Source organism: Nycticebus coucang, chromosome 6 (assembly GCF_027406575.1).
Source record: "Nycticebus coucang isolate mNycCou1 chromosome 6, mNycCou1.pri, whole genome shotgun sequence".
NCBI lineage: Eukaryota > Metazoa > Chordata > Mammalia > Primates > Lorisidae > Nycticebus > Nycticebus coucang.
In genome coordinates, this window is record NC_069785.1 from 6,797,627 (window position 1) to 6,820,463 (window position 22,837).

The window sequence follows — 22,837 nt, forward strand, 5'->3', positions numbered from 1 at the left end:
TAAACCTTTCCAGGATTTTTGAGTTGGGGGGGGGGGGCGCGTCTGGGCTGCGTCGTTCGGCACGTCCCTGTCATTCTCCGCGTCTCCCTCGCTGTCCCCACAGGAGGATTTCAGGCTCCAGCTGTCCTTGCCCCAGAATATGAATCAGTCTTTCCTCTGAGAAGCCCTGGTTCTGGATACCAGGAGTACACGTTTTTTTCCTGGAATGCCATGGTTTATAATCTATATTTAATTTATAGTTTCTGTGTTCAAAAAATATTTGAGGTATCTTGAAAGAATTTATACTTTAATGAAAAGAATCTTAAAATACGAAAATGATGTTGAGTGGAGGATTCTATAGTAAGATAAAGTCAGAATGAGTTACTCTTCACATAGACTATATCTACTTTTTAAAATAGGAATTGGGGAAAGAAGTAAAGGAGGTGGCTGAATTTTAGAAAGTAGTTTTACTCTGGATGGATGGGTGGCTGTCTGACTCTTAATACTATTACAACATGAGGCCGTTATTTTAGTGAATGATTTCAGAAAGTGATTCTGACAATTTGTATCTCTACTATTTTAGATCAGTACATTATTTTTGGAACTGAAGATGGTATTTACACACTGAATCTCAATGAACTACATGAGGCAACAATGGAACAGGTAATTAGGAATATTAACGCAAGAGATGAGTTTAGGGTACACCTCTACCCTGCTTTCGCATCTCTGCCTCTCTCCTACTCAGGAGAGCTGCTCGCTTCTCACTCTCTTTGGAAGCACTTAAAGCTTTCTCTTTGTTCTTAAATAAAATTTCTCTTTGTTATACTAAAAAAAAAAAAAAGAAATTAGTTTAGACTAATTAAATAAAAGAAAGTATCTTAAGTTTTTAAATTAATTTGTATGGGCCTTAATTTTAATTTTTATGATTTAAATATTAAAAGGGGTGAAATTGTACCCTTTATGTGTTCATGTTCAAGGGTTCTGCCCCAAGGTTTTGATAATTACTGAAAGATAAAAAATGGTTGTTCTTAATACTACTTCAGTATGTTGGAATGTAGAGGACTAAGGGGTTAAAATAGTGACAAAGGGGTGAAAATAGATAAATACTAGTTATCTCCTTTCTCTTTTTTTTCTCTAGTTATTCCCACGAAAGTGTACTTGGCTATATGTCATCAATAATACTTTAATGTCATTATCAGGTACGTATGTGATGAAAAATAAACCATTAATAAGCAGAGAAATGTAATTTTAATATGTAATATTTTTAAATGTTGTTTGTAATTCTGGGTAATTGTAATGTGGTTTAGTAACTTTAGGACTTGTGGGTGTTTCCTATCCACTTACAATAGGAAGATATTTTTGAGCAAGGAGCCTGATTTCAGTTAGGGTAGCACTTCCCAAACCCACCCAGGATCTCGGCACCGGAGGGGGAATATGGTGATTGTCCCCTGAGACCAGTCCCTGCCTGTCAGCCTCCTCTGTCTTCACTAAACCATTCCTGGATTCCTGTAACATTTGAAAAGAAAGAAGCAAAAGATCAAGCTGCTGTCTTTCTCTGGTCTGAAGCAAGTCACTTACATACACCCTTTCAGCCTCCATGGTCTCATTTGTAGAATGAGGATGATGGGGTTACAGTCACAGCCTCAATGGGACAGCGTCCAGAGTGCTTAGTAAACTGTGCAGTCTTACACAAGCATTTGCTGATGGAATTTGTGTTTTTCTAGGTGACTTATTAACTATTTTGGACTGATGTTTTAGAGCAGTGGTTCTCAACCTTCTTAATGCCGCAACCCTTTAATATAGTTCCTGTGGGTCGCGACCCCCAGGTTGAGAACTGCTGCTTTAGAGTCTGCTAAATAAGTTGATTCCAGAGTAACCTCTAATTTGGGGGTGGGAGTGGGGGTTACTATTGGGGGTGACTATGAGGTGGGGGGGTAGGCTTTATAAAAATTGTTACCTACCATAAAATTTCTTACCTAAGAAAAAATATTTTCTTACCTTTTGGATTTAATAATGGTCACCTAGAAGCTTTACTGATTGCTTTAATCCTATATCACAGAATATGATAAAGTTAATTATTGCTTTTCTCTAGTAAGTATTCTTCAGGAATCTGTACATTTCAGCTAATAGCAGTGTTTTCATAAAGGATATTATTTGTATATAAATGGACTCTTAAAAGTGGGAGTCCTCAAAGAAATCTTTGATTTCAATTATGCTTTCCCCAAATCTGTTTTACTTACATTTATCAAAGTATTAATATATAGCATTACTATTATAAAATCAAGCCAATTCTGTTTGAGTTAACATTTCTGAATTATTTACATATAAAATCACTTTTCTCTTAACTTTTGCTGCTTTTATCCCTACTCAACACTTGTCTTTGGAAATAAGCCTTAAAATTACATAGGGTACATCTTATATATTTATAACATAACGGTGGGAACACGGGGAAACATTGGTATATACATTAATTTTTTCTATACTCTAGTTGAAATGACCCGTAAAACTAAAAGAAGGTAGGTGCAGAGCTGGTGTGCACGTGTGTCTAGCTAGCGAGGTAGCGGACTGCACTGAGGCAGCACAGAGGGGAAGGGGTGGTGTGCTGTCAGCCAGGATGTTTATATTCTGAGAAAATGCAGCATATATTGTTGAAGATAAGACTCTATGTGTCTGTGTTTTCTAGTAATAAAAAGAAGATATTGTTTTGCGTTATTATATTATACACTATGTTTGGGGAAGCAGTAGAAGTTGTTTGCTGTATCTTTTCCACCCTCATTCCCTCCCCAGCACTTAACTCGGCTGCTCTTGATTATATGAAATTGCAGGCCCCTTGTCCTTGTAATTGCAGCTCATAATATCTGTTTGTTTTACTTTTCTTAGTATAACAACAATCTGTTATTTTTAGAACGATCAGTTTTAATCCAAGCTATGGTGATTTGATAAATTATGGATAAATAGGTCTATCCCAGAGAAATACTGATAACATAGTTTTATAGAGTCTTCCATGTTGTATTAAAATAATCATATGTGGATTGGGCACAGTGCCTCATGCCTGAAGTCCCAGCCTCTGGGAGACCAAGGAGGGAAGATTGCTTAAGCTCAGAGGTTCAAGACCAGCTTGAGCAACAGCAATACCCCTTCTCTACTAAAATAGAAAAACTAGCTGGACATTGTGGTGAGCGCCTATAGTCCCAGCTACCTGGGGGGTTGAGATGTGTTTATCACTTGAGCCCAGGACTTTGAGGTTGCTGTGAGGTACAATGACTGCATGGCACTCAACCCCAGGCAACAGAGAGAGTGAGACATTATCTCTAAAGAAAAATAAAAATCACATGATCACATGCTCATCCTTATAATTCAGTTCATAACATAAGGTTTTGTACAACATTTGTTTAACAATGTCTTTTTCTATGCTTTCCTTTACCTAGATCACTTGTTAGTCATAATATACCTGATTTACGTATTGTGAAACAAAATTACTTGCTTAAAAAATCAGTTTAGCTATTTTTTTTTTCTTTTTATCAAATCATAGCTGTGTGCACCATTGCGATCATGGGGCACCACACACTAGTTTCACAGACCGTCTGACACATTTTCTTTTTTTTTTTAATTATTAAATCATAGCCGCGTACATTAATGCTATCCTGGGGCACCATACACTGGTTTTGTAGACCGTTTGACACATTTTCATCACACTGGTTAACATAGCCTTCCTGGCATTTTCTTAGTTATTGTGTTAAGACGTTTATATTCTACATTTAGTAAGTTTCACATGTACCCTTGTAAGATGCACCACAGGTGTAATCCCACCAATCACCCTCCCTCCGCCCATCCTCCTCCCTCCCTCCCCTCTCTCTCCCGTCTGACACATTTTCATCACACTGGTCAACATAGCCTTCCTGGCATTTTCCCAGTCATTGTGCTAAGACATTTACATTCTACATTTACCAGTTTAGCTATTATTGTCTTTCAAAGTAGTATTAACTGGGTTTTCTTTTGTGTGTTTTTCTGTTTTGCTTGGCTTTTTGAACGTTACTGGACTCTTCATTTTAGAAGGTAATTATATTTTCTTTTTCTTGAAAATTGTATTTCTCCACTGTAAATGATTCTAATAAAAGTACCTTTTTTTTTAATAGGAAAAACCTTTCAGCTCTATTCTCATAATCTTATAGCTTTGTTTGAACAAGCCAAAAAACCAGGATTAGCTGCTCATATTCAAACTCATAGGTTTCCAGACCGCATACTACCAAGGTATGAAATGTCATTTTGATTCTGTTGAAAGTAAGGGAAGTTAGTGTTTATTTTTAAGACAGGCCAATATTCCTTGCCCACTAAAAAACTTTCTTTGCCTTAATTTTCAAAGATAGTCTTACACTGAAGGATGTATTATATATATCATCTAGAATGTTTCTTATTCTTGACCGTCCATGAAAATCACCTGTGGAAGTTTCGCGACACAGATTCTCACTTCCTTCCTCAGTGCTATAAAATCAGATAGTCTAAAGCAGTGTCCAAGACTTTTTTTTTTGAGACAGAGTCTTACTTTGTTGCCCTCGGTAGAGTGCTGTGGCATCACAGCTCACAGCAACCTCAAACTCTTTTTGGGCTTAAGCGATCCTCTTGCTTCAGCCTCCCAGTAGCTGGCTTTAAAGGGGCCTGCCACAACGCCTGGCTGTTTTTTTTTTTGTTGTTGTTACTATTGTTATCGTTGTTTAGCAGGCCCTGGCCAGGTTGGAACCCACCAGCCCTAGTGCATGTAGCCAGTGCCCTAAACACTGAGCTACAGGTGCCGAGCCAAGACAGTTTTTTAAAAGCTCCTTCCTCTCTGATTCTGATGCTGCTGATTCACAAATCAGAGAATGGTCACAGAGTACCATTAATACTGTCTTCTGTTTTCAGAAAGTTTGCTTTAACAACAAAGATCCCTGATACAAAAGGCTGCCACAAATGTTGCATAGGTGAGTAAATGCTGTTTCTTAAGCTGGATAGTTAGAACTTTTAACATCTTTAAAATTATCTGGAGTCTTACAGAATCAAATAGGAAGGAGAATAGGTTTTTAGTGAGTAGTTAGTACCCTGAAACACAAAAGCGTATAGCGAAGCGTGGCCTAGAAGTGCTTGGAGATGACACGTGGTGTTTTCTTAGAGCACAGTGTTCCTAGAGTTCTGTGGCCGTATTCCCTGAGGTTGTATCTCTACTAATGTCCTAACTTTCATTTATTTAACATTTACCATCTACCAGTTACTACCAGTGCTTTGTGGATATTGGTACAGGAGTTTAGCTAACTGAATTTAGAGGAAGCAGTCCAAACACAACCACTCCTCCTTCTGATACTACTTGTAAGTTAAGAGTTTCCCAAATACCCACAGATTCAAACATTCTCCAGAACGGTGGTTCTCAACCTTCCTAAGGCCGAGATGTATTTTCATTGTTACAGAGGGGTCACGACCCACAGGTTGAGAACTGCTGCTCCAGAAGGTATGACAGAACTCACTGCCAGCAGTTACACTCATGGTTACAGTTACGGGCTATTACAGGGAAAAGATACAGGTTTAAATCAGCCAAGAGAAGACATGCGTGGGGCAGAGGCCTCTAGAAGTGCCAAGTGTGAACCTTCTGGTGTCCTCTCCCTATGGAAGGATAATAAGCATTGCCAAGCAGGGAAGCTTATTTGAGCCTCACTGTCCAGAGTTTTTATTGGGGCTCCATCATGAGGGCATGGTTACGGTCCTCACTGCTGATCTCAGTGTCCAGCCCCTCTCAAGGTCAGCTGATGCTGGATCTCCCAAAGCCCACCCTAAATCATATCATTATACTATTCAGTTACCCAGAGCACCCAAACAAACACACTCGTATCAAACATGAAATTCCAAAGTCTTGGACATTACCTCCCAGAAGTGGGACAACAGAGGCTGGACCTCTTCTGAGGCAAGATTAAATTCTGTACTATATATAATAATCATCTCACTTAACTCTTAAACAACTCCATGATACTGATTATGTCACTAGTAAGTAAGGTCCAAGTTCTGTTTGATCTGTGAGCTATTGATCTTCATTCTGCGTAACAGTCTCACAGCACAGTCTGTGCTCTAGAGCAAGATGTGCTCCAGATACTAATAAAAGCACATTACATAAACATTTTTCTGTTGAGAATCTTGTCTGTATTTATTATCAGATTCCCAAGATACACGACTCAAAAAATGTCAAGCAGCTTACAATCTAAGATACAAACTCATAGATTATACATTAGGGCTTAATGCAAATAACCACTCGTATAATCAATATACATGTATTACTGTTGATGGGAGTCAGATTGGGGAGAAAAAAAGACCAATGTGAATTGTTTTGTTTGTGAATCAAAGAAAGTTACATCAAGATGAATTAATTAATTATTTTCTTCTGTCTCATATACTACAATCCCAAAAATGAGATCATGCATTTTATTGCCTCCTGGACCTTGTCAGAACTCAATCTTGTAATTTACTTAAGAAGCATCTTTTTAGGTTGCATACTAGTTTGAAAGTTTTAGTCTTAACATATTACTCTTATAAAAGGTTTCTATGTTTAAGACCCTAGTAAAGGTGTTTAAACATAATCTGAAGTTGAGATAAAGTAAAAGGGGGAAGGGTGACAAAGCCAAAAGAAACAGACATCATCTTTCTTTGTGTTCTGCGGCCTTCTTGTCATCCTAATTAACAGATCTAATAATTTTTCTTTATCAGCTAAATAATCACTTCAAGTATTGTCTTCCATTTATATTTTGGTATTGATGTCACGTCCATTTCATTCTTTTTCCCTTTGTTAAGAAAGCTAAGTTATCTTTTAAGTGCGTACAGATCAGTTGCTGCCTTTAGCTAAACTATGTTTTCATTTAATGGTATGCAGTATTTTGGATGTGTCTGGGGTTTTTTGTTTGTTTCCAGTCAGAAACCCTTACACAGGACACAAATACCTCTGCGGAGCTTTGCAGTCTGGAATTGTCCTGCTTCAGTGGTATGAGCCAATGCAGAAGTTCATGTTGATTAAGGTAAATATTGTCTTGTTCATGTTTCTTTTCTTTAGAAAACACTGGTGTGTAACTGACGCTAATTTTATAAGATCCCATTATTATCAACTAGAGTCAGAACATGTATAGTTGTTTGATTTGGGGATTTTGTGTTCTTAAGATTTCCTCTTTAATTCATGTTGCTTAACTTCTAGAACCATCATTCATAAAGATGAATATGGCCAAGTCTGTCAAACACACTTTTAAAAACATTCATCCTAGTCATTTTTAAAATTCAGTAAATCAAGAATATGGAGGTCTTTCCTTTGACTTAATTCAACAACAGGATGAATGGGGAGATTGTTTCTAAATTACAGTTCTGTTGTTTATTTTTTGCAGCACTTTGATTTTCCTTTGCCAAGTCCTTTGAATGTTTTTGAAATGCTGGTGATACCAGAACAGGAATACCCCATGGTCTGTGTAGCAATTAGCAAAGGCACTGAATCCAATCAGGTAGTTCAGTTTGAGACAATCAACTTGAACTCTGCATCTTCATGGTTTACAGAAATTGGTGCAGGTAAGTACTGATGTTTTTGCATATAAAAGACACCAAACACTTAACGTTCAGCCGGTGTGAGCTCTTCTTAAGTAAAGATTCAGAACATAATTTCTAAAGTAAGCCCAAGAGTCATGTACAGAGACTTAGGATCACATTATCATACCAAGGAAAATTGTAATGATAGTTGCCTTTTAAAGTACTTAGTTGTTACTACTAGTCTTTGGACTTACAAAATATGTTTTCTAAAAGTCTTTTAAAAATTTTTCAGCTTCCCAAGCAAAGAGAGCTACCTTTTCTCCCGGTCTGGTTTTATCCCATCTTTTCCCCTCACTTCTTAGAATCACTGAGTGAGCTTTTCTAACCTGGATAGAAGCTTCTTGACATGGCCTTTTCCATTTAACCCAAATGTCTCAAAAAAGGCTCTGAAACGATTGTTAAGTTTGGTCTCATACTTTAAAATTAGTACACCTCAATCAAGAATTCAGTTTTTAAATGGGGGAGGTCTTCATTTTACCAGTTTTTGTTTGTTGTGCTTGTCACTTATAATCCAGGTTTATTAGGCCGTTTTTACCTATGAAATCAAGCAAGCTTTAGTTACAGCCATTTTTTTACTGGCCACTGTTTTATTCTTTACCATCTTGTAAAGAAGTCTGTTTCCTAAGTTTGATGATTGTTATTAAATAAGCTTTGGCTTTTGATTATTTAGTCACTTTCAGAGTAAGAATCTGTGTGAGCCAGTGGTATCCTAGTAAATGTTTAACAGGCTCTTGGTGTGCAACCATTTGCTGCAGTTGCATATTTCTGTGATATAAATACTCCAACCATGACCAGTTGCAAACTACCAACCTGATGTCATGCAGTTTAGAAAATTCCTAAAGATTTAACACCCCAGTGAATGCCAGGTCCATCATGCACTGGACTATGAATACACTTTAATGGACCAAGTCGTATTCTGTGCCTTCCACCCCCACCTACACCCTGCCTTTCTTTTTACTTGTTTAATGTTTTTGGGTGAGTTGCATGCGTGCCCCTGCCCCAGCTAACAGAAAGGTGCAAATGACGTTGCTTTGTTATCATGAGATATAAACTACCCAAATATAAATGTACTCCTGGTACGTAGTTACTGCACAAAAGAAGGGTTATAGATCAGTTTATTTAAAAACACTTTATGGCTGGCAGCCTAGCTTTTTTTGTTGGTTAGTATAGCATAGCAGAGGTCCTCTCACACGATTATCTATAATGTACTTTGCAACCACTTTCTTTGGGGTGATACATTAGAAGATTACATTGTTCAATCTAGACATTCGGTGAGTCCTCTCTTTGAGTTTTAGGGTTTATGTTACAAAGCTTTTGAGGGTTTTGTTATTGTTTTTAATGCCTATGATGTACTCTTCTATCTACTTAAAACATTGTCTTGGCCAGGCATGGTAGCTCACACTTCTAATCCTAGCATTTTGAGAGGCTGAGATGAGAAGTTCACTTTTGGCTAGCAGTTTGAGACCAGCCCAGGCAAGATAGTGAGATTCATCTCTACCAAAAAAATTAAAAAGGAGCCAGGCTTGGTGGTAAGCACCTATAGTCCCAGCTACTAGGGAGGCTGATGCAGGATGATAACTTGAGCCCAGGAGTTTGAAGCTGCAGCGAGCCATGATTGGGCCACTGCATTCCAGCCTGGGTGACACAGTAGAAACCCTGTCTCTTTAAAAAAAAGAAAAAGAAAGAAAGAAAAAGAGAAAAACCATTGTCTGTGTTAAAATTGAAGGGGACACAAAATTACCCTGAGGCCAGGACTCTGCCTGAGGGTAACCATGCAAGTCACTCTGAAGCTGCAGTGAGGCAGCCTTTCCTCCAACAGTTTGGTTAAGTGTCGCCTCTTTACCAGTGAGCTGTTAATCCAGCTCTCAGCTGTGTTCATTGTTGAATCCAGAGGCTGTGCCTGGAACTGGCCACTACGTTAAAATAAGGGTGGAGGGAGGGTAACTGGTGGGACCACACCTATGGTGCATTTTACAAGGGTACATTTTAAATCTACTAAGTGTAGAATATAAATGTCTTAACACAATGAGAAAATGAGGTGAAGGCTATGTTAACCAGTTTAATGAAAGCTATGATTTAATTAAAAATAATCTGCTCTTCCAAGACTCTTTAGCTTAGTCTGGTTTATTACTGCAATGTCAATATCCTGATCTCCAGAATTATGGGCAACACGGTAAATATTTGTTGAATGAATACGTGAACATAGATTAAAGCTGAGAAAAACTATTTTTGGAGTGTTACCTGAGGGACAGTGTATTGATTCTGTAAAGCTCCATTTTTTACTATGTATCGGCTTTGGACTGTTCCAAACACCCCAAAATATTACATAAAATTGTGTGTTTATGTTTGAATGTGCCATTTTCAAAGGAGAAGACCCTAAGAAATGTAATTAAGAAATGACTACTCTGAATAATCTGAAATCTTTTCTTAGCTAGACCATCCAAGCAGTCCCAGTGCTTGAAATGAATGGTTTTACAAAAAAAGTTTCATAGTATTATCACATCTATTAGCCGATATTACACAACAGCCCTGCTGAATGCCGCGAAGCGATGAGCATGGCAGCCTACCCAGGGGCTACACTGTTCAGTAGGGTTCACGATGTCCTCCTTGTAAACATAAACATACACCAACACCAGGAGAGTTTATCTCTGATTACAGTTTCATTAATTCTTGTGCTGTTTTTGAATCACCAGCTTATTTTTATTTCAGGGATGCTGTGATTCACCTAACTGATCCTATTTCCCCCTCCCCACCACTGCCTGTGTAAAATGAATGAAAGCAAAATCTAGCCTTTGCATAGCATGCATCTTATTTTCCTCCCCTACTTCCCTGTGCTTCAATTTATTTTGTAACTCAACATTTCTAGAATTAGCCAAGACATAATGAAGTATAACATTGAGTTTTCTGAGCTCAGTTATCCATATTAAGTCTTGACATTTGTTCTTCTTAATTGACTTAGATTTTTTGAAAGATAACATATTATAAAATATAATTTCTCTGTTAAATTTTAGACTAATTACAGGGCAGCCCCTGTGGCTCAGTGAGTAGGGCGCCGGCCCCATATGCCGAGGGTGGCGGGTTCAAACCCAGCCCCAGCCAAACTGCAACAACAACAAAAAAAATAGCCGGGCGTTGTGGCGGGCGCCTGTAGTCCCAGCTGCTCGGGAGGCTGAGGCAAGAGAATTGTGTAAGCCCAAGAGTTAGAGGTTGCTGTGAGCCGTGTGACGCCACGGCACTCTACCTGAGGGTGGTAAAGTGAGACTCTATCTCTACCAAAAAAAAAAAAAATTTTTGGACTAATTACAAATCACAGCAAAAGTCAGAATTTGTGTTTATTTTCTAGCTCTAGTTTTTAGAAGAATATTGTATAACCATAACCTTGTTTTCTCCCCCAAGGCAGCCAACAGTTAGATTCCATTCATGTAACACAGTTGGAAAGAGATACCGTTTTAGTGTGTTTAGACAGTAAGTACTATTTTAAAGTTTATTTTGAGTACACTACTTGATAAAATAGTTCTTGCAATGAAATTTATTCTGTCTAAACTATAATTCAGAATTTTCACTTTTCTACCTTAAATGGCTTGTTTTATTGAAGAAAAACCTAAATTGACTACAAATATGTCAGCAGTTGGTCTGTTTGTCAGTACTGTCCTGTTACTTTTTCTTTATTTTGCATTTGGCCTTCCTGGAAACATCATATAAAACTGTTTGCTATAACCTTGGGGTAAAATTCTATATAAAACTGTTCTGTCTCATATCTCATTATAATTAATGAAAAGTAGGTTATACTAATATGGTCACTTATAGTCATATTACATGAACTTTGGGAGTCACATCAGAGTGCAGTTCTAATTTATGTATGGATTAAACACCACCACCACCACCCCCACATACACACACTAATTTTAATTCCTTTGATTCAGGGAGAGATACTATTAATAGAAGTGTGTTGTACTGTGAGCAATAGAGGTAGAAAAAAACTTTAGCAACAGGTGTTATTTTGATTTTGCGATCAGAGCATTCTTCCTTCTTAAAACCCACCTTATTTTTATGCAATGATTCGTACAAGGTAGAATTCACCCAGAGACTTGGGATTATATTTTAAACTTGGAAATATTTGATATAATCAGTTCGTTCCAATTTTTTTTCGTTGCTGGGCCTGCCCACAGGTGTTCAGGATTATCTTAAAGATTGTTCTACTACTGGTTTCGTCTATTTTTCTGTCCTAATTTCTATTCTCCAAATGGCTCCTTAATACATTTACCTTATAGAGACATAAAGATCTAGTATTATAGATGAGCAAACTAAAACCCACAGTGTTTCATTTGCCATCATCACTTTGTTAGGAACTTTTGACTCTCTGCATTCTGATCAGAGTAGAGTTTTATTCAGTTACCCTTAAGTTAATTTGATGAATTCTTTTTTAAATCCAGACAAATAGAAAATCAGTACTCATTACCCAAATAATCAGATAACCAGAATTTATTTTAATGAAGCTAAACCTTTATATTAAATTAAATCTCTACATACCTTCTTAGTTATCAAAGGAAAAGAAATCTAGTTTTCATTTTAGTAATTTATATATTGTATCACAACATTTTAAAAACCACCAATTGTGCCCTCCGTTTCCCAATTAATCAAGGTAAATTGATTATGTTTTATAAGGAGACAAAAGATTTCAAAAATTGGTCTCCAGCTACATAAGTTGTAAGCTGGTTAGGTAACAATGGAGATAGTCTTAAAATCTCAAATCATGGCAGCTGACACGAGAAAGTAATGCCAAGAAAAGGCATCTTTCCACACAGCACTGAAGGGGTGAGACTAAAAACCAAACGGACAAGAGGGAGATAGAATTACGTATGCAGGGTGGCCCCTCTAGCTCAAGCCGCTAAGGCGCCAGCAACATACACTAGAGCTGGCAGGTTCAAGTCTGGCCCGGGCCTTCCAAACAGTGACAACTACAACCAAAAAATAGCCAGGCGTTGTGGCGGGCGCCGGTAGTCCCAGCTACTCGGGAGGCTGAGGCAAGAGAATCGCTTAAGCCCAGGAGTTGGAGGTTGCTGTGAGCTGTGACACCAAGGCATTCTACCCAGGGCGACAGCTTGAGGCTCTGTCTCAAAAAATAAATAAGTAAATAAATTAAAAAAAATAATTACGTATGCATACTCCCTGTCCCAGACTTTTCTAGTCTTGAGGATAGGACACTCCTTCTTGCCCCTGTGTACTTATGCAGAATAGAACTCATATTGTAAAGTGAATTAATGTAAATATTTATCATATGCAGTGTAATTTCTGAGGGAAATAATTAACTCTCTGGCTAAATATTTGGGCACCAGGGGAGCCACTTTTAAAGAAGAAATTTACTTTTTAAAAAATTAGAGTGTAAATATTCAGTATATACTGTATAAAAAAGAAAATAGCAGAACAACTGACATTTCCCAAAGGAGGCACTCTTACGGTACATCTTTTAAAACACATTAATGATTTTTCACCATCCAACATGCTTAAATCAAACTATTAAATAGTTGAACTTTCTTAAGAACGTTATTTGGTATCATGTAAAATCCATGTATATCAAGTTACATTTATTTTAGCAGATTTGCATTTTCAGTCTTGTTTTTTTTTTTTTTTTAAGAATTTGTAAAAATTGTAAATCTACAAGGAAAACTAAAATCAAGTAAGAAACTGGCCTCTGAGCTAAGTTTTGATTTTCGCATTGAATCTGTAGGTAAGTCTCCTTTTTAAATTAATGAGTTTGGGATACTTAACTACTGTTGTTGTTCATTCTAGCTTAGTTCATTGAAATACTTGTCCCATAGCAGTTTCTGCACATCTGTGCTCTAAACACATGTGGCTGGTAAGCACCTAAAGCATGGCTTTAATTTTAATTGTAATTTTTAAAATTTATATTAATTATTTAAAGTTTAAGGTAAATAGTCACATTTGGCTAGTTGTTACCAAAATGGACAGCATAGGTCCAGAATATTAAATCTTTTATTGTTGTTTCTTGAATAATTAAAACTTATAATCATTTTTAAAATTTCTGTTCATTGTTCCCTTTGCTGCATCAAGTGAATTACACTTCTCCTAATTCTTTCCAAATCATAAAGGTATTTATGTGATGTGATAATGGTATTAGATATGCTATGATCCTTTGCCATGTGAGATTCTGGTTGGTACATGTTGATGTTATGCTTTTCATTCTGTTTATATATAAATAGCCAGTTTCCCACAGGACTTGTAAACTAATAATGCCATTTTGATTTGTTTCCTCCTTGATGACTGTTTTACTCATTGGCTTTATGATAAAAATTATATTTTATCATTGTTTGCATTCCCATTGATTGTATGTCAGTATTTTCCCCAAAAGTAACTGAACTTCTGAAAAAACTGTCATGGCTGGAAACATCTTGAATAATTCATGATACAGTTCTACTGTAAATCAAAGGAAAGCTAATATGAGTTTCACAAATGGAGTTTTACCCTGCTACAAAGTACATTCATGCCTCTTTATTTTACATAAAAATATTTTGCTTCTCATTGAGAAATTTTATTTGTTAAAGCAGAAAACCTAATCTTTCTCTAGATGCCAGGACAAGAGGAATTTAGGAAACCAGTTTGTTCTTTACTCTTTATGTACTTTACGTGATGTGCCATTTCTTTTTTTCCTTTGGCAGGTTTTGGCTGGGGCTGGGCTTGAACATGCCACCTCCAGCACATGAGGCCAGTGCCCCAGTCCTTTGAGCCACAGGCACCGCCCTGATGTGCCATTTTTTAAGATATATTTTCAAGAGAGATTCTAACATAGATAGATCCGGGTTCCTCTTTGTACTCATTGTACACAATTGCCAAATTATTTAGGGAATTGTAATTGTTACAAAAAAGACTTTGTTCATCCTAGACTACCATCTTTTTTTGCTAGTAAACCCTAGAATAATTACAAGGATCCTCTGGGATAAAAGAGTGCCTTCCTTTAAATCACCTCTTAAAAATACGAGAAGGTTTTTATGAAACACATGTGATTTATCGTTGTCGAATACTTTTATTTTTGATTGAGCTAAATTATGTTCCCAGAACATTCCTGCATTAACTTTTCTTTGTCACTTTTATTTAGGTTTTTCTAATTCTATTTAAATGTCTCTAATACTTTCATTACAGGAGTTGGTTAAATACTAAGAATCTGGTATAAGAATTGACTCACTTGGCTGGGTGCCCGTAGCACAGTGGTTATGGTGCCAGCCACATACACGAAAGGTGGCGGGTTCAAACCCAGCCTGGAGCAGCTAAACAACTGCAAGAAAAAAATAGCTGGGCATTGTGGCGGGCGCGTGTAGTCCCAGCTACTTGGGAGGCTGAGGCAAGAGAATCACTTAAGTCCAAGGGTTGGAGCTTGCTGTGAGCTGTGACACAACAGCACTCTACCGAGGGCAACATAGTGAGACTCTGTCACAAAAAAAAAAAAAAAAAAACCACACACACACACAAAAAAAAAGAATTGGCTCACAGATCCTGTTCAATATGTGGTTACACTTTGGGTGGTGGGGCAGATTTGTTTTTAAATTAATTTTGTAATAAAGAAAATGAACACAAAAGATGCTTGCTTAATAGTTACTTCTGAATGTATTATAGTATTTAAATAGCAATGCTTTTTACTCAAAAATTCAGTTATAAGTTTTTATGATTTTCATTTAAAACGAAGGATACAGCATTTGAAAGAGAAATTAACATACTAATATCCAACTTATCAAAAGTTAGCCCATGTTTATGCCTGTTTTTATATATATGTATATATAAGATATGTGTATATCTTTGAAAATTTGCATACCTTGCCTCAGTAAATTACTTGAGTTTAGGCATGTTTTAGTCACAAAAACATTGAGAAGTAACGTGGAATTTTTGCCCTAGGCACTTGAATTAGCTTACATTGTTATTTATTAAAAATACTTAAGGGAAACTGGTAGTGAAATAACTGTGCTTTATTTTAGTTTCAGTTCTCCCTTATCTTTTCAGTGTGCCTTCAGGACAGCGTGCTGGCATTCTGGAAACACGGGATGCAGGGTAAAAGCTTCAAGTCAAATGAGGTGAGAGGCCTCGGATTACCTCCTCTGGCTCCCACAATGATTTAAAATGTTGAAAGGCTCATTTTGTGTGCTTCCTTTGGATGCCTTGCTATATTCAGTGCCTTTAAATGCTATGGACTGGCAGAACAAAGAGCCAGTGTTTTCCCTTCAGATGTGTTCACTTTTGTATTTTGAAATTCTCAGTGGCTATAAGGAATTCCCAAATGCAAGTTTACACAATTTCATTTGTCTACAGTAATTTGTAGACTGGTTGCTAAGTTTAGCAAAAGTTTCTTATTTTTAATAAGCATTTTTTATAATCTATAAACATGTAGCTTCTTTTTTAATATTATATTTAAAATCCTAAATTAATTTGTAGTAAATCACAGCACTAAGGAAAATCTAAGAACATCAACTCATTTAATTATTGAGTACCAACTACATTCAGGATGCTGTTATTATAAATAATATCAAATGCTCATATGACACCTATTTGTTCCAGGCATTTTCCAAATATTAGCTCATTTAAGGCTCATTATAATCCATAAGAGATGAACACTATTCATATTCCAATTTTTACAGACACAGAGTGGTTAAGTAACTTGCGTAGAGTGCCAGAGCCTGGATTTGAAGGGTCTCTATAAAATCACATCTAGCTGAGATGATCAGAATACATTTGATGCAGGAGATGAAATTTGGGTTTTAAACTTGAGGGATGAATCCCAATAGTTATAAAATAGTACTCACAGAGACATTTCCCTCTTACGTGAGTACCTGTGTGATTCTTCTATACCATGGCCTCCATGTATCGGCCAAACTTTCTGAAGCTTCCCTTAAAGCTCAAAGTCTTCTATTTGAATTAACCTTTGCTTTTATTCACACTCTTATTTATATAGATATAAATACTTTTGATGAATGCAGAATTAGAATCCTTCTAGGAGAAAATGACATGAATCAGCTTTGAATATGTTAATGTAGTTACTGTCCCATGTCACTAAATGTCACCAGGTCCCTGCACTCCATGAAATTTATAATCCAACTTACTACCATAGGCTAACTGTACTTTGTGGGGGTAGGGGGGTTGACGTTTGTGCTTGTTAGGCAGAGTCCCTCTGGGTTAAGTGTTATTAATTGCTGTTCTCATTGTGACCCTCCTGTGGTTACAGTTCTACAGAAAGTACCTGTTTCTCACCATATCAAGCACTAATTCTGTTTCCTAAGTATCTATTATCTGGTCTCCCTTAGCTCTGTCTTTCTGCTTATGTTCTCATCTTTCAGTTGGGCCTAGCTGAAATCTTAACCTCTTCCCAAGTAACATTCAGCTACTCTGGTCCACAACAATTGAAACATCTCCAAACTCAATATTCTAAAAATTCAGTGCTACCTAACATAGCACCTGATTTCTTTTCTTTTCTTTTTTTTTTTTTTTTTTTTTGAGACAGTCTCAAACTGTTGCCCCGGGTAGAGGGCCATGACGTCACAGTTCACAGCAACCTCAAATTCTTGGGCTTAAGAGATTCTCTTGCCTCACCCTTCCAAGTAGCTGGGACTACAGGTGCCCGCCACAATGCCCAGCTATTTTTTTTTTTTTTTTTTTATTGAAGTTGTCATTATTGTTTTAGCAGGCCCGGGCCGGGTTCGAACCCACCAACCTCGGTGTATGTGGCCAGTGCCCTACCCACTGAGCTATGGGAACTGCCACCTGATTTTTTCTGATTCAAGTTTATTAATTCTGTCTTCAGCTCAACTGCAAATTCCTTCATACTGGACTACTTTTATACTTATTTTATTTATTTAATTATTTATTTTTGCAGTTTTTGGTTGGGGTCAGGTTTGAACCCACCACCTCTGGTATATGGGACCAGCGCCCTAGTCCTTGAGCCACAGGCGGCACCCTTTGTACTTAATTTATATCCAGTGTCTTATTTTGGATTTCCGTAAAAGCCCACAAGGACTCAAATGCAGGTGGTTTATTTGAGAGTAGATCCAGAAAACGAGTGCTGGAGTGAGGAATGTACAATGAAAAGGGGCAAAACCCTAATCAAGAGCACATTAAGAAGCTGGTCCTCACTAGGGCACCCAGGGCCAAGCCAGTAGCCACTGAGGATTGGGTAGAGTGTGCCTCAGCTTGCCTCACCTGTTTGTGGGAAGCTGGTGTGTTTCTGTGCTGAGCACCTTCTGCAGTGTTATAATACTGATTTGCACTCTAAGGTGGTGTTCGTGCTATCGTGGAGGTGCATGCTAACGTGGGCATTCACGCTAAAGGGAGTGCTCCCTAACGGGGGTGCACACTAAGGTGGGGTGCATGCTAACAGGGTACGTGCTGACCTGGGGGTGCACACTAAGGTGAGGGGCATGCTAATGTGGCAGTGTGTACTAAGGTGGGGGTACCTCACTAACATGGAGGGTGTATGCATTATGGTGGGGTGTGCCCTAAGGTGAGGGGTGTGGGCTAATGTGGGGTACTGTCCTGAGACGACGGCCCACCACAGCCGGGCTGCATCAGGTGGGCCACAGGGTGCCCGCCTCCTCCAGCATCCACACTGATATAAAGGAAAGAGCCGGGGCGCCACAGTCTTGCCAACCTTATTCAGATCTTGATTCTGCCAGTTATCTGACCGTGAGCAAATTACTTAACCTCTCTGGATCTTAGTTTCTTCCTCAATAATGAGAATTATTAATACAATGCATACTCCAAAAAAGAGTTCTTGTAAGAAGAATGCTGACCCATACCAAATATTACATAAATATTGGTTTACTTCTACTATTAGGCAGCAAAAAAACTTAATGAAATTTATTTAAGGAATTGAGTCTATCAAATAAAAGTGTTCATTCTGTTTAATAATTCCTCCTCTAAGTTATTTTTTAATTACTATTTTAGCACTGTGGAGAGTAAGGTGTTACTGATAAATGTTTTCTTTCATAGGTTACCCAGGAAATTTCCGATGAAACAAGAGTTTTCCGCTTATTAGGATCAGACAGGTAATAGTTTGGTTGCATTAATTTAATTACCAAAGAGTTCAAAGGTTGTGCTCTGAATTACAGTGTCAGCCTGTAAATGTGTTGCAAACCGAATGCTTAGAGGACTCACTGACTTAGAGAAATGTCTCCATTTCTTTATTGAGAGAGTGGGTAACATTTTAATAAGTTGATTTAGGCAGTCTTTTCATGATCAGTGTGAAGATGTTGATTCTAGAGAACATTGTATTCAGCCAAGACAAAAGGTGTTAATGTGAGTGTTTATGTCTCTAGCATCATGATATACATTTGGGGCCCCTTTATTTTCACCATTTCTTCCTGGTGTATTACCTTCATTAACTATTACACATATGGACCTCTTGATATTTGCTTTTATATCAGAAAATGTTCAACTCAGTTTCTGAGGTCAGTCTAAGTTAGAAGGAATGATGAGGTCTTCTCCTGATCAAAATGAAAGACAAGTTCCAAAACTATGCCCTCTTATGAAAAAATGTGGTAGCTTTTGTTCTCCAAAGTCTATTGTCTACCTCTATAACTAATAAAACACCCATCCTTCCTATTTGCTACTAGAAGTTAATGCAGCAACACTGGCTATCGTAGCACGCATCAGTCCTGAGATTTTCAAATCCACACATTTATTTCTTAAAAATTAGATACGTGTACACAGGAGGGTCTAGAGTTACAACTCCATAAAAATTTCCGAGAGAGTTTTGTAAGGAGAAAAGGGATTTTTTTTTTAAATTATGACTACTTAGTGAGTAGGAAAGGTAAGCCCAGAAAGCACGGCAACTTGGTAACTAGTCCGACAAAAAGAGGATCACCTGGTACGTGACTCTAGAACTAGAATGGGAGTCTCTCTGCTTCTGCGGGAAGGGCTGATGGAAGGGCCCCGGGTCCTCCAGCGATCCTGGTGGAAGTCACACTTGACCGAGACGCAGGGTCAGGGCCGCTCGCTGGAGGGCTGGCGTCAGAAGCAGTATTTCTCAGTTATTGTTTCCTTCTGCCCTCTCCTAGTTTTCTTCTTTTCTATTCCTTTCTTACCGTATATTCTCTCCACTTTCTATCACTATTATATGCTCTTTTTAAAAACTACTTTTTTCAGATCATTTCTCTTGTTCTACTTTTTACTCGAGCTTCTCAATTTTAAGATTATCTTAACCAAAGTTTTTGATTTGGCTTAAGTTTAAAAGTAGTTAAAAAAATTATTTTGTTGTTTAAATGTAGATGTTTGTAATTAGCAAAAAAAAAAAAAGAAAAAACCTAAATATGTCTTAATATTTAATAGTGTTTAAATGGGCGGTAATTTTATTTTATCCTTCTACTTTTCTGTAATGTGTAATATGAAGCATATATTACTTTTTTTTTTTTTTTTTTTTTGCAGAGATTTTTATTGTTGGGGATTCATTGAGGGTACAATAAGCCAGGTTACACTGATTGCAATTGTTAGGTAAAGTCCCTCTTGCAATCATGTAGCATATATTACTTTTTTATTGTTGTCATTACAAAGTTATATGCTGATTACAGAAAATTTATATAGTAGAAAAATATAAAGTGTATGTGCAATTTCTCCTTCTACTCCCCCTGTGAACTTTTTTCTCTGCACAGGTATATTCATACGCAGAGAAAACCGCATGAGAATATCTGTGTAGCTCCTTTGATCTAGGAGTTTGTTCTCACACTACTCATGGCACTAGATAGTCTTTTTTCTTTCTCTCTCTCAGTCTTCTGATTGGATTACTTTCTTTACCTTTGCTCCAGAGAGGAAGGAGAAGAGCCTCCTTTCAAAAACGCTTTTTCTTTTAAGCATTTATTTTCTGATGCCTTGAAGAATAGTTTGGATGAGTGTCTCTTCAACTTCTGTTTTATTTTCTCAGCCTTCCTTCCATCCTTTTCCTGTTAGAGTACATTCTTAAAGCATTATTATGATTATGATTAATATACCTTTTGTTGGCATATATGACTAGGCAAGTTTGGTTTTAGTTGGAGTAAGATAAGACTAAAATGTTCTCAATATTTTATATTTATCAATTCTTACAGAGTTGCATTTTTAAGCTTTAATTATAAAACTGAATCTGTGTATTTGTGATTTTTATGTAATTTTATGAGCCTTTTGTTTTGGCTTCATTGCAGGGTTGTCGTTTTGGAAAGTAGGCCAACAGAAAATCCTACTGCACACAGCAATCTCTACATCTTGGCTGGACATGAAAATAGTTACTGAGCAACAGAAACTGGTCTCAAATGACAGGAAAATGAATATGCTCGATTGAAAGCAAAAGTATTTTAAGGAAATTCAACACAAACTGTACTATGACTTGCTTTAACTGTTATGGATTATATCTCAAGCGATCTGTATTTTAGGGAGAATTCAATATTTTCTACAGCTGGAAACAGCTAGTCTATCTCTTGCCACTATGTGGTGGTTATATCAAGTTTGCTTAATAAAAGCTATGAGACAAATAGTACTCTAGTTCCAGGAAACACAGTCTTTTTTAAAAAAAAAATAATGTTTGTAACAAGGGTGCCATGGTATTTTTAGATAACTCGTGATTATTTTGAGAGATAAATTGAGTTACTGTTTTATCATTTTATACCATGTCTTACTCCTTAGTGAACATAATTTGATAAAGAAATGATCAGACAAGCTTTCACTTTTATATTGGCCATTCTGTATGTTTTTGTAAAATAGAATATTTAATCTTTATTTATTAATCTCTTGCTGGAGTGGTGTAATGTGTCTAACTTGTAGCAAAGGAGGGTTGCAGAGCAGCTTGTTTTATAATGTATAAAAATTTTGTTTACCTTTCAAAAGTAGTACTTTGAGGAGGTTCAACATATACATGCAGTTTTGTTTAACAAAAGTATTTTGTAATACGATTTCATGCAAAATTACCTTTAAAGGGAGTTTTACATTTTAACTGCAAACAATTGTACCCCTATGGAAGATGTTGATGATGTTTGAAATCTCCTTGGAGGGGGTGTCCACGTCTTGGTGTGTGTATTCTTGACAAGCAGTACAACATACCTGTGATTTGTTTACATGAGGGAGAATGCATAAGAAATGAATCTTCATACGTGTTATCATCCGTAATATAGGGGGGAGTATTTAACTGCCCGCAGTATGTATTTTACTTATACTATGCCAGAGGGGAAACTGTAAAGTAATTACACATGTAATCTTGGGTTTTTCTTATATGTAGGTGCCGTTTTGAGTAGGTTTAAAGAGAAAAAGATGTTTTAATGAATTGAATTCCTGAGGGGATAGTATAAATAAGTATTGTAAAAGCCAGTGTTCTAAAAATAAGAAAGGATGGGTCAATTTTAGTTTATTTTTCTCTTGCTGTTGTTACTATTCAAAATTAAAGCGTTACGTTGGTACTGTTGTCTTAATGCAGTTGTTGAGAACAGTCAGCATTGAGATGAACAAGTAGTTAGCAGTGGCAAACTGTAGAGTTATTCCGACCATTTACTTGAGAGGAAAACAGTGTAACTTTCTCAGTCAATATATAGCAGGTCTATAAAATAATTACTACTATTGTCTCCATTTTTCAGATGAGGAAAAGGTGTTTAGCAAGGTTAAGAGAACTACCCAATTCACATACCAAGTTAGTGGTTGAGCCAGACCATGAGTCTTCTGACTCTGTGCTTTCACTATGCAAATGCAAACAATAAAATGTTACACAGATGAAATATAAAGTTATTTGTTCTTTAAAAATGCACATTACATGTGTGTGGCTATTTATTTCGAATATTTTAGATGGCTCCTCTGGACTGAGGAGCACTAGATATGACGGATGGCAGGGTCGATCCCCAAAACAGGGAACACCTGTGTGATGGATACGGAGACCGATGCCTGCCTTTATCTTCACCACCCTAACAGAATATTGGAAGAGTCTTCTTTGTGAAATCTGGTCAATGTAAGAGAAAAGACCTCATTAAGATCCCGATGTCAGGCTCAGCACCCATAGCTCAGTGGTTAGGGTGCCAGCCACATACACTAGGGCTGGCAGGTTCAAACCTGACTCAGGCCTGCTAAACAACAATGACAACAATAATGAAAAAAAAATAGCCAGGTGCTGTGGCAGGCACCTATAGTCCCAGCTATTTGGGAGGCTGAAGCAAGAGAATCACTTAACCCCAAAAGTTTGAAGTTGCTGTGAGCTATGACACCACGACACTCTACCAAGGGTGACATAGTAAGACTCTGTCTCAAAAAAAAAAAAAAAAATCCCAATGTCAGA

General features: G+C 37.2%; 1 protein-coding gene across 2 annotated transcripts in view; it reads left to right on the forward strand.

Annotated features, from left to right (window-relative positions):
- The window catches only part of MAP4K5 (mitogen-activated protein kinase kinase kinase kinase 5), a 98,184-nt gene extending 77,118 nt beyond the window's left edge, over window positions 1-21,066 (forward strand). For both annotated transcript variants that reach the window (XM_053593173.1, XM_053593174.1), the window contains 11 exons: window positions 563-642; window positions 1,118-1,178; window positions 4,116-4,230; window positions 4,879-4,937; window positions 6,904-7,007; window positions 7,365-7,542; window positions 10,957-11,025; window positions 13,196-13,288; window positions 15,571-15,641; window positions 18,547-18,602; window positions 20,730-21,066. In XM_053593173.1, the coding sequence (XP_053449148.1) occupies window positions 563-642; window positions 1,118-1,178; window positions 4,116-4,230; window positions 4,879-4,937; window positions 6,904-7,007; window positions 7,365-7,542; window positions 10,957-11,025; window positions 13,196-13,288; window positions 15,571-15,641; window positions 18,547-18,602; window positions 20,730-20,817 (974 nt within the window). In that variant the 3' untranslated portion in view covers window positions 20,818-21,066. The remainder of the gene's footprint in view (window positions 1-562; window positions 643-1,117; window positions 1,179-4,115; window positions 4,231-4,878; window positions 4,938-6,903; window positions 7,008-7,364; window positions 7,543-10,956; window positions 11,026-13,195; window positions 13,289-15,570; window positions 15,642-18,546; window positions 18,603-20,729) is intronic.
- Window positions 21,067-22,837: the final 1,771 nt, after the last annotated feature.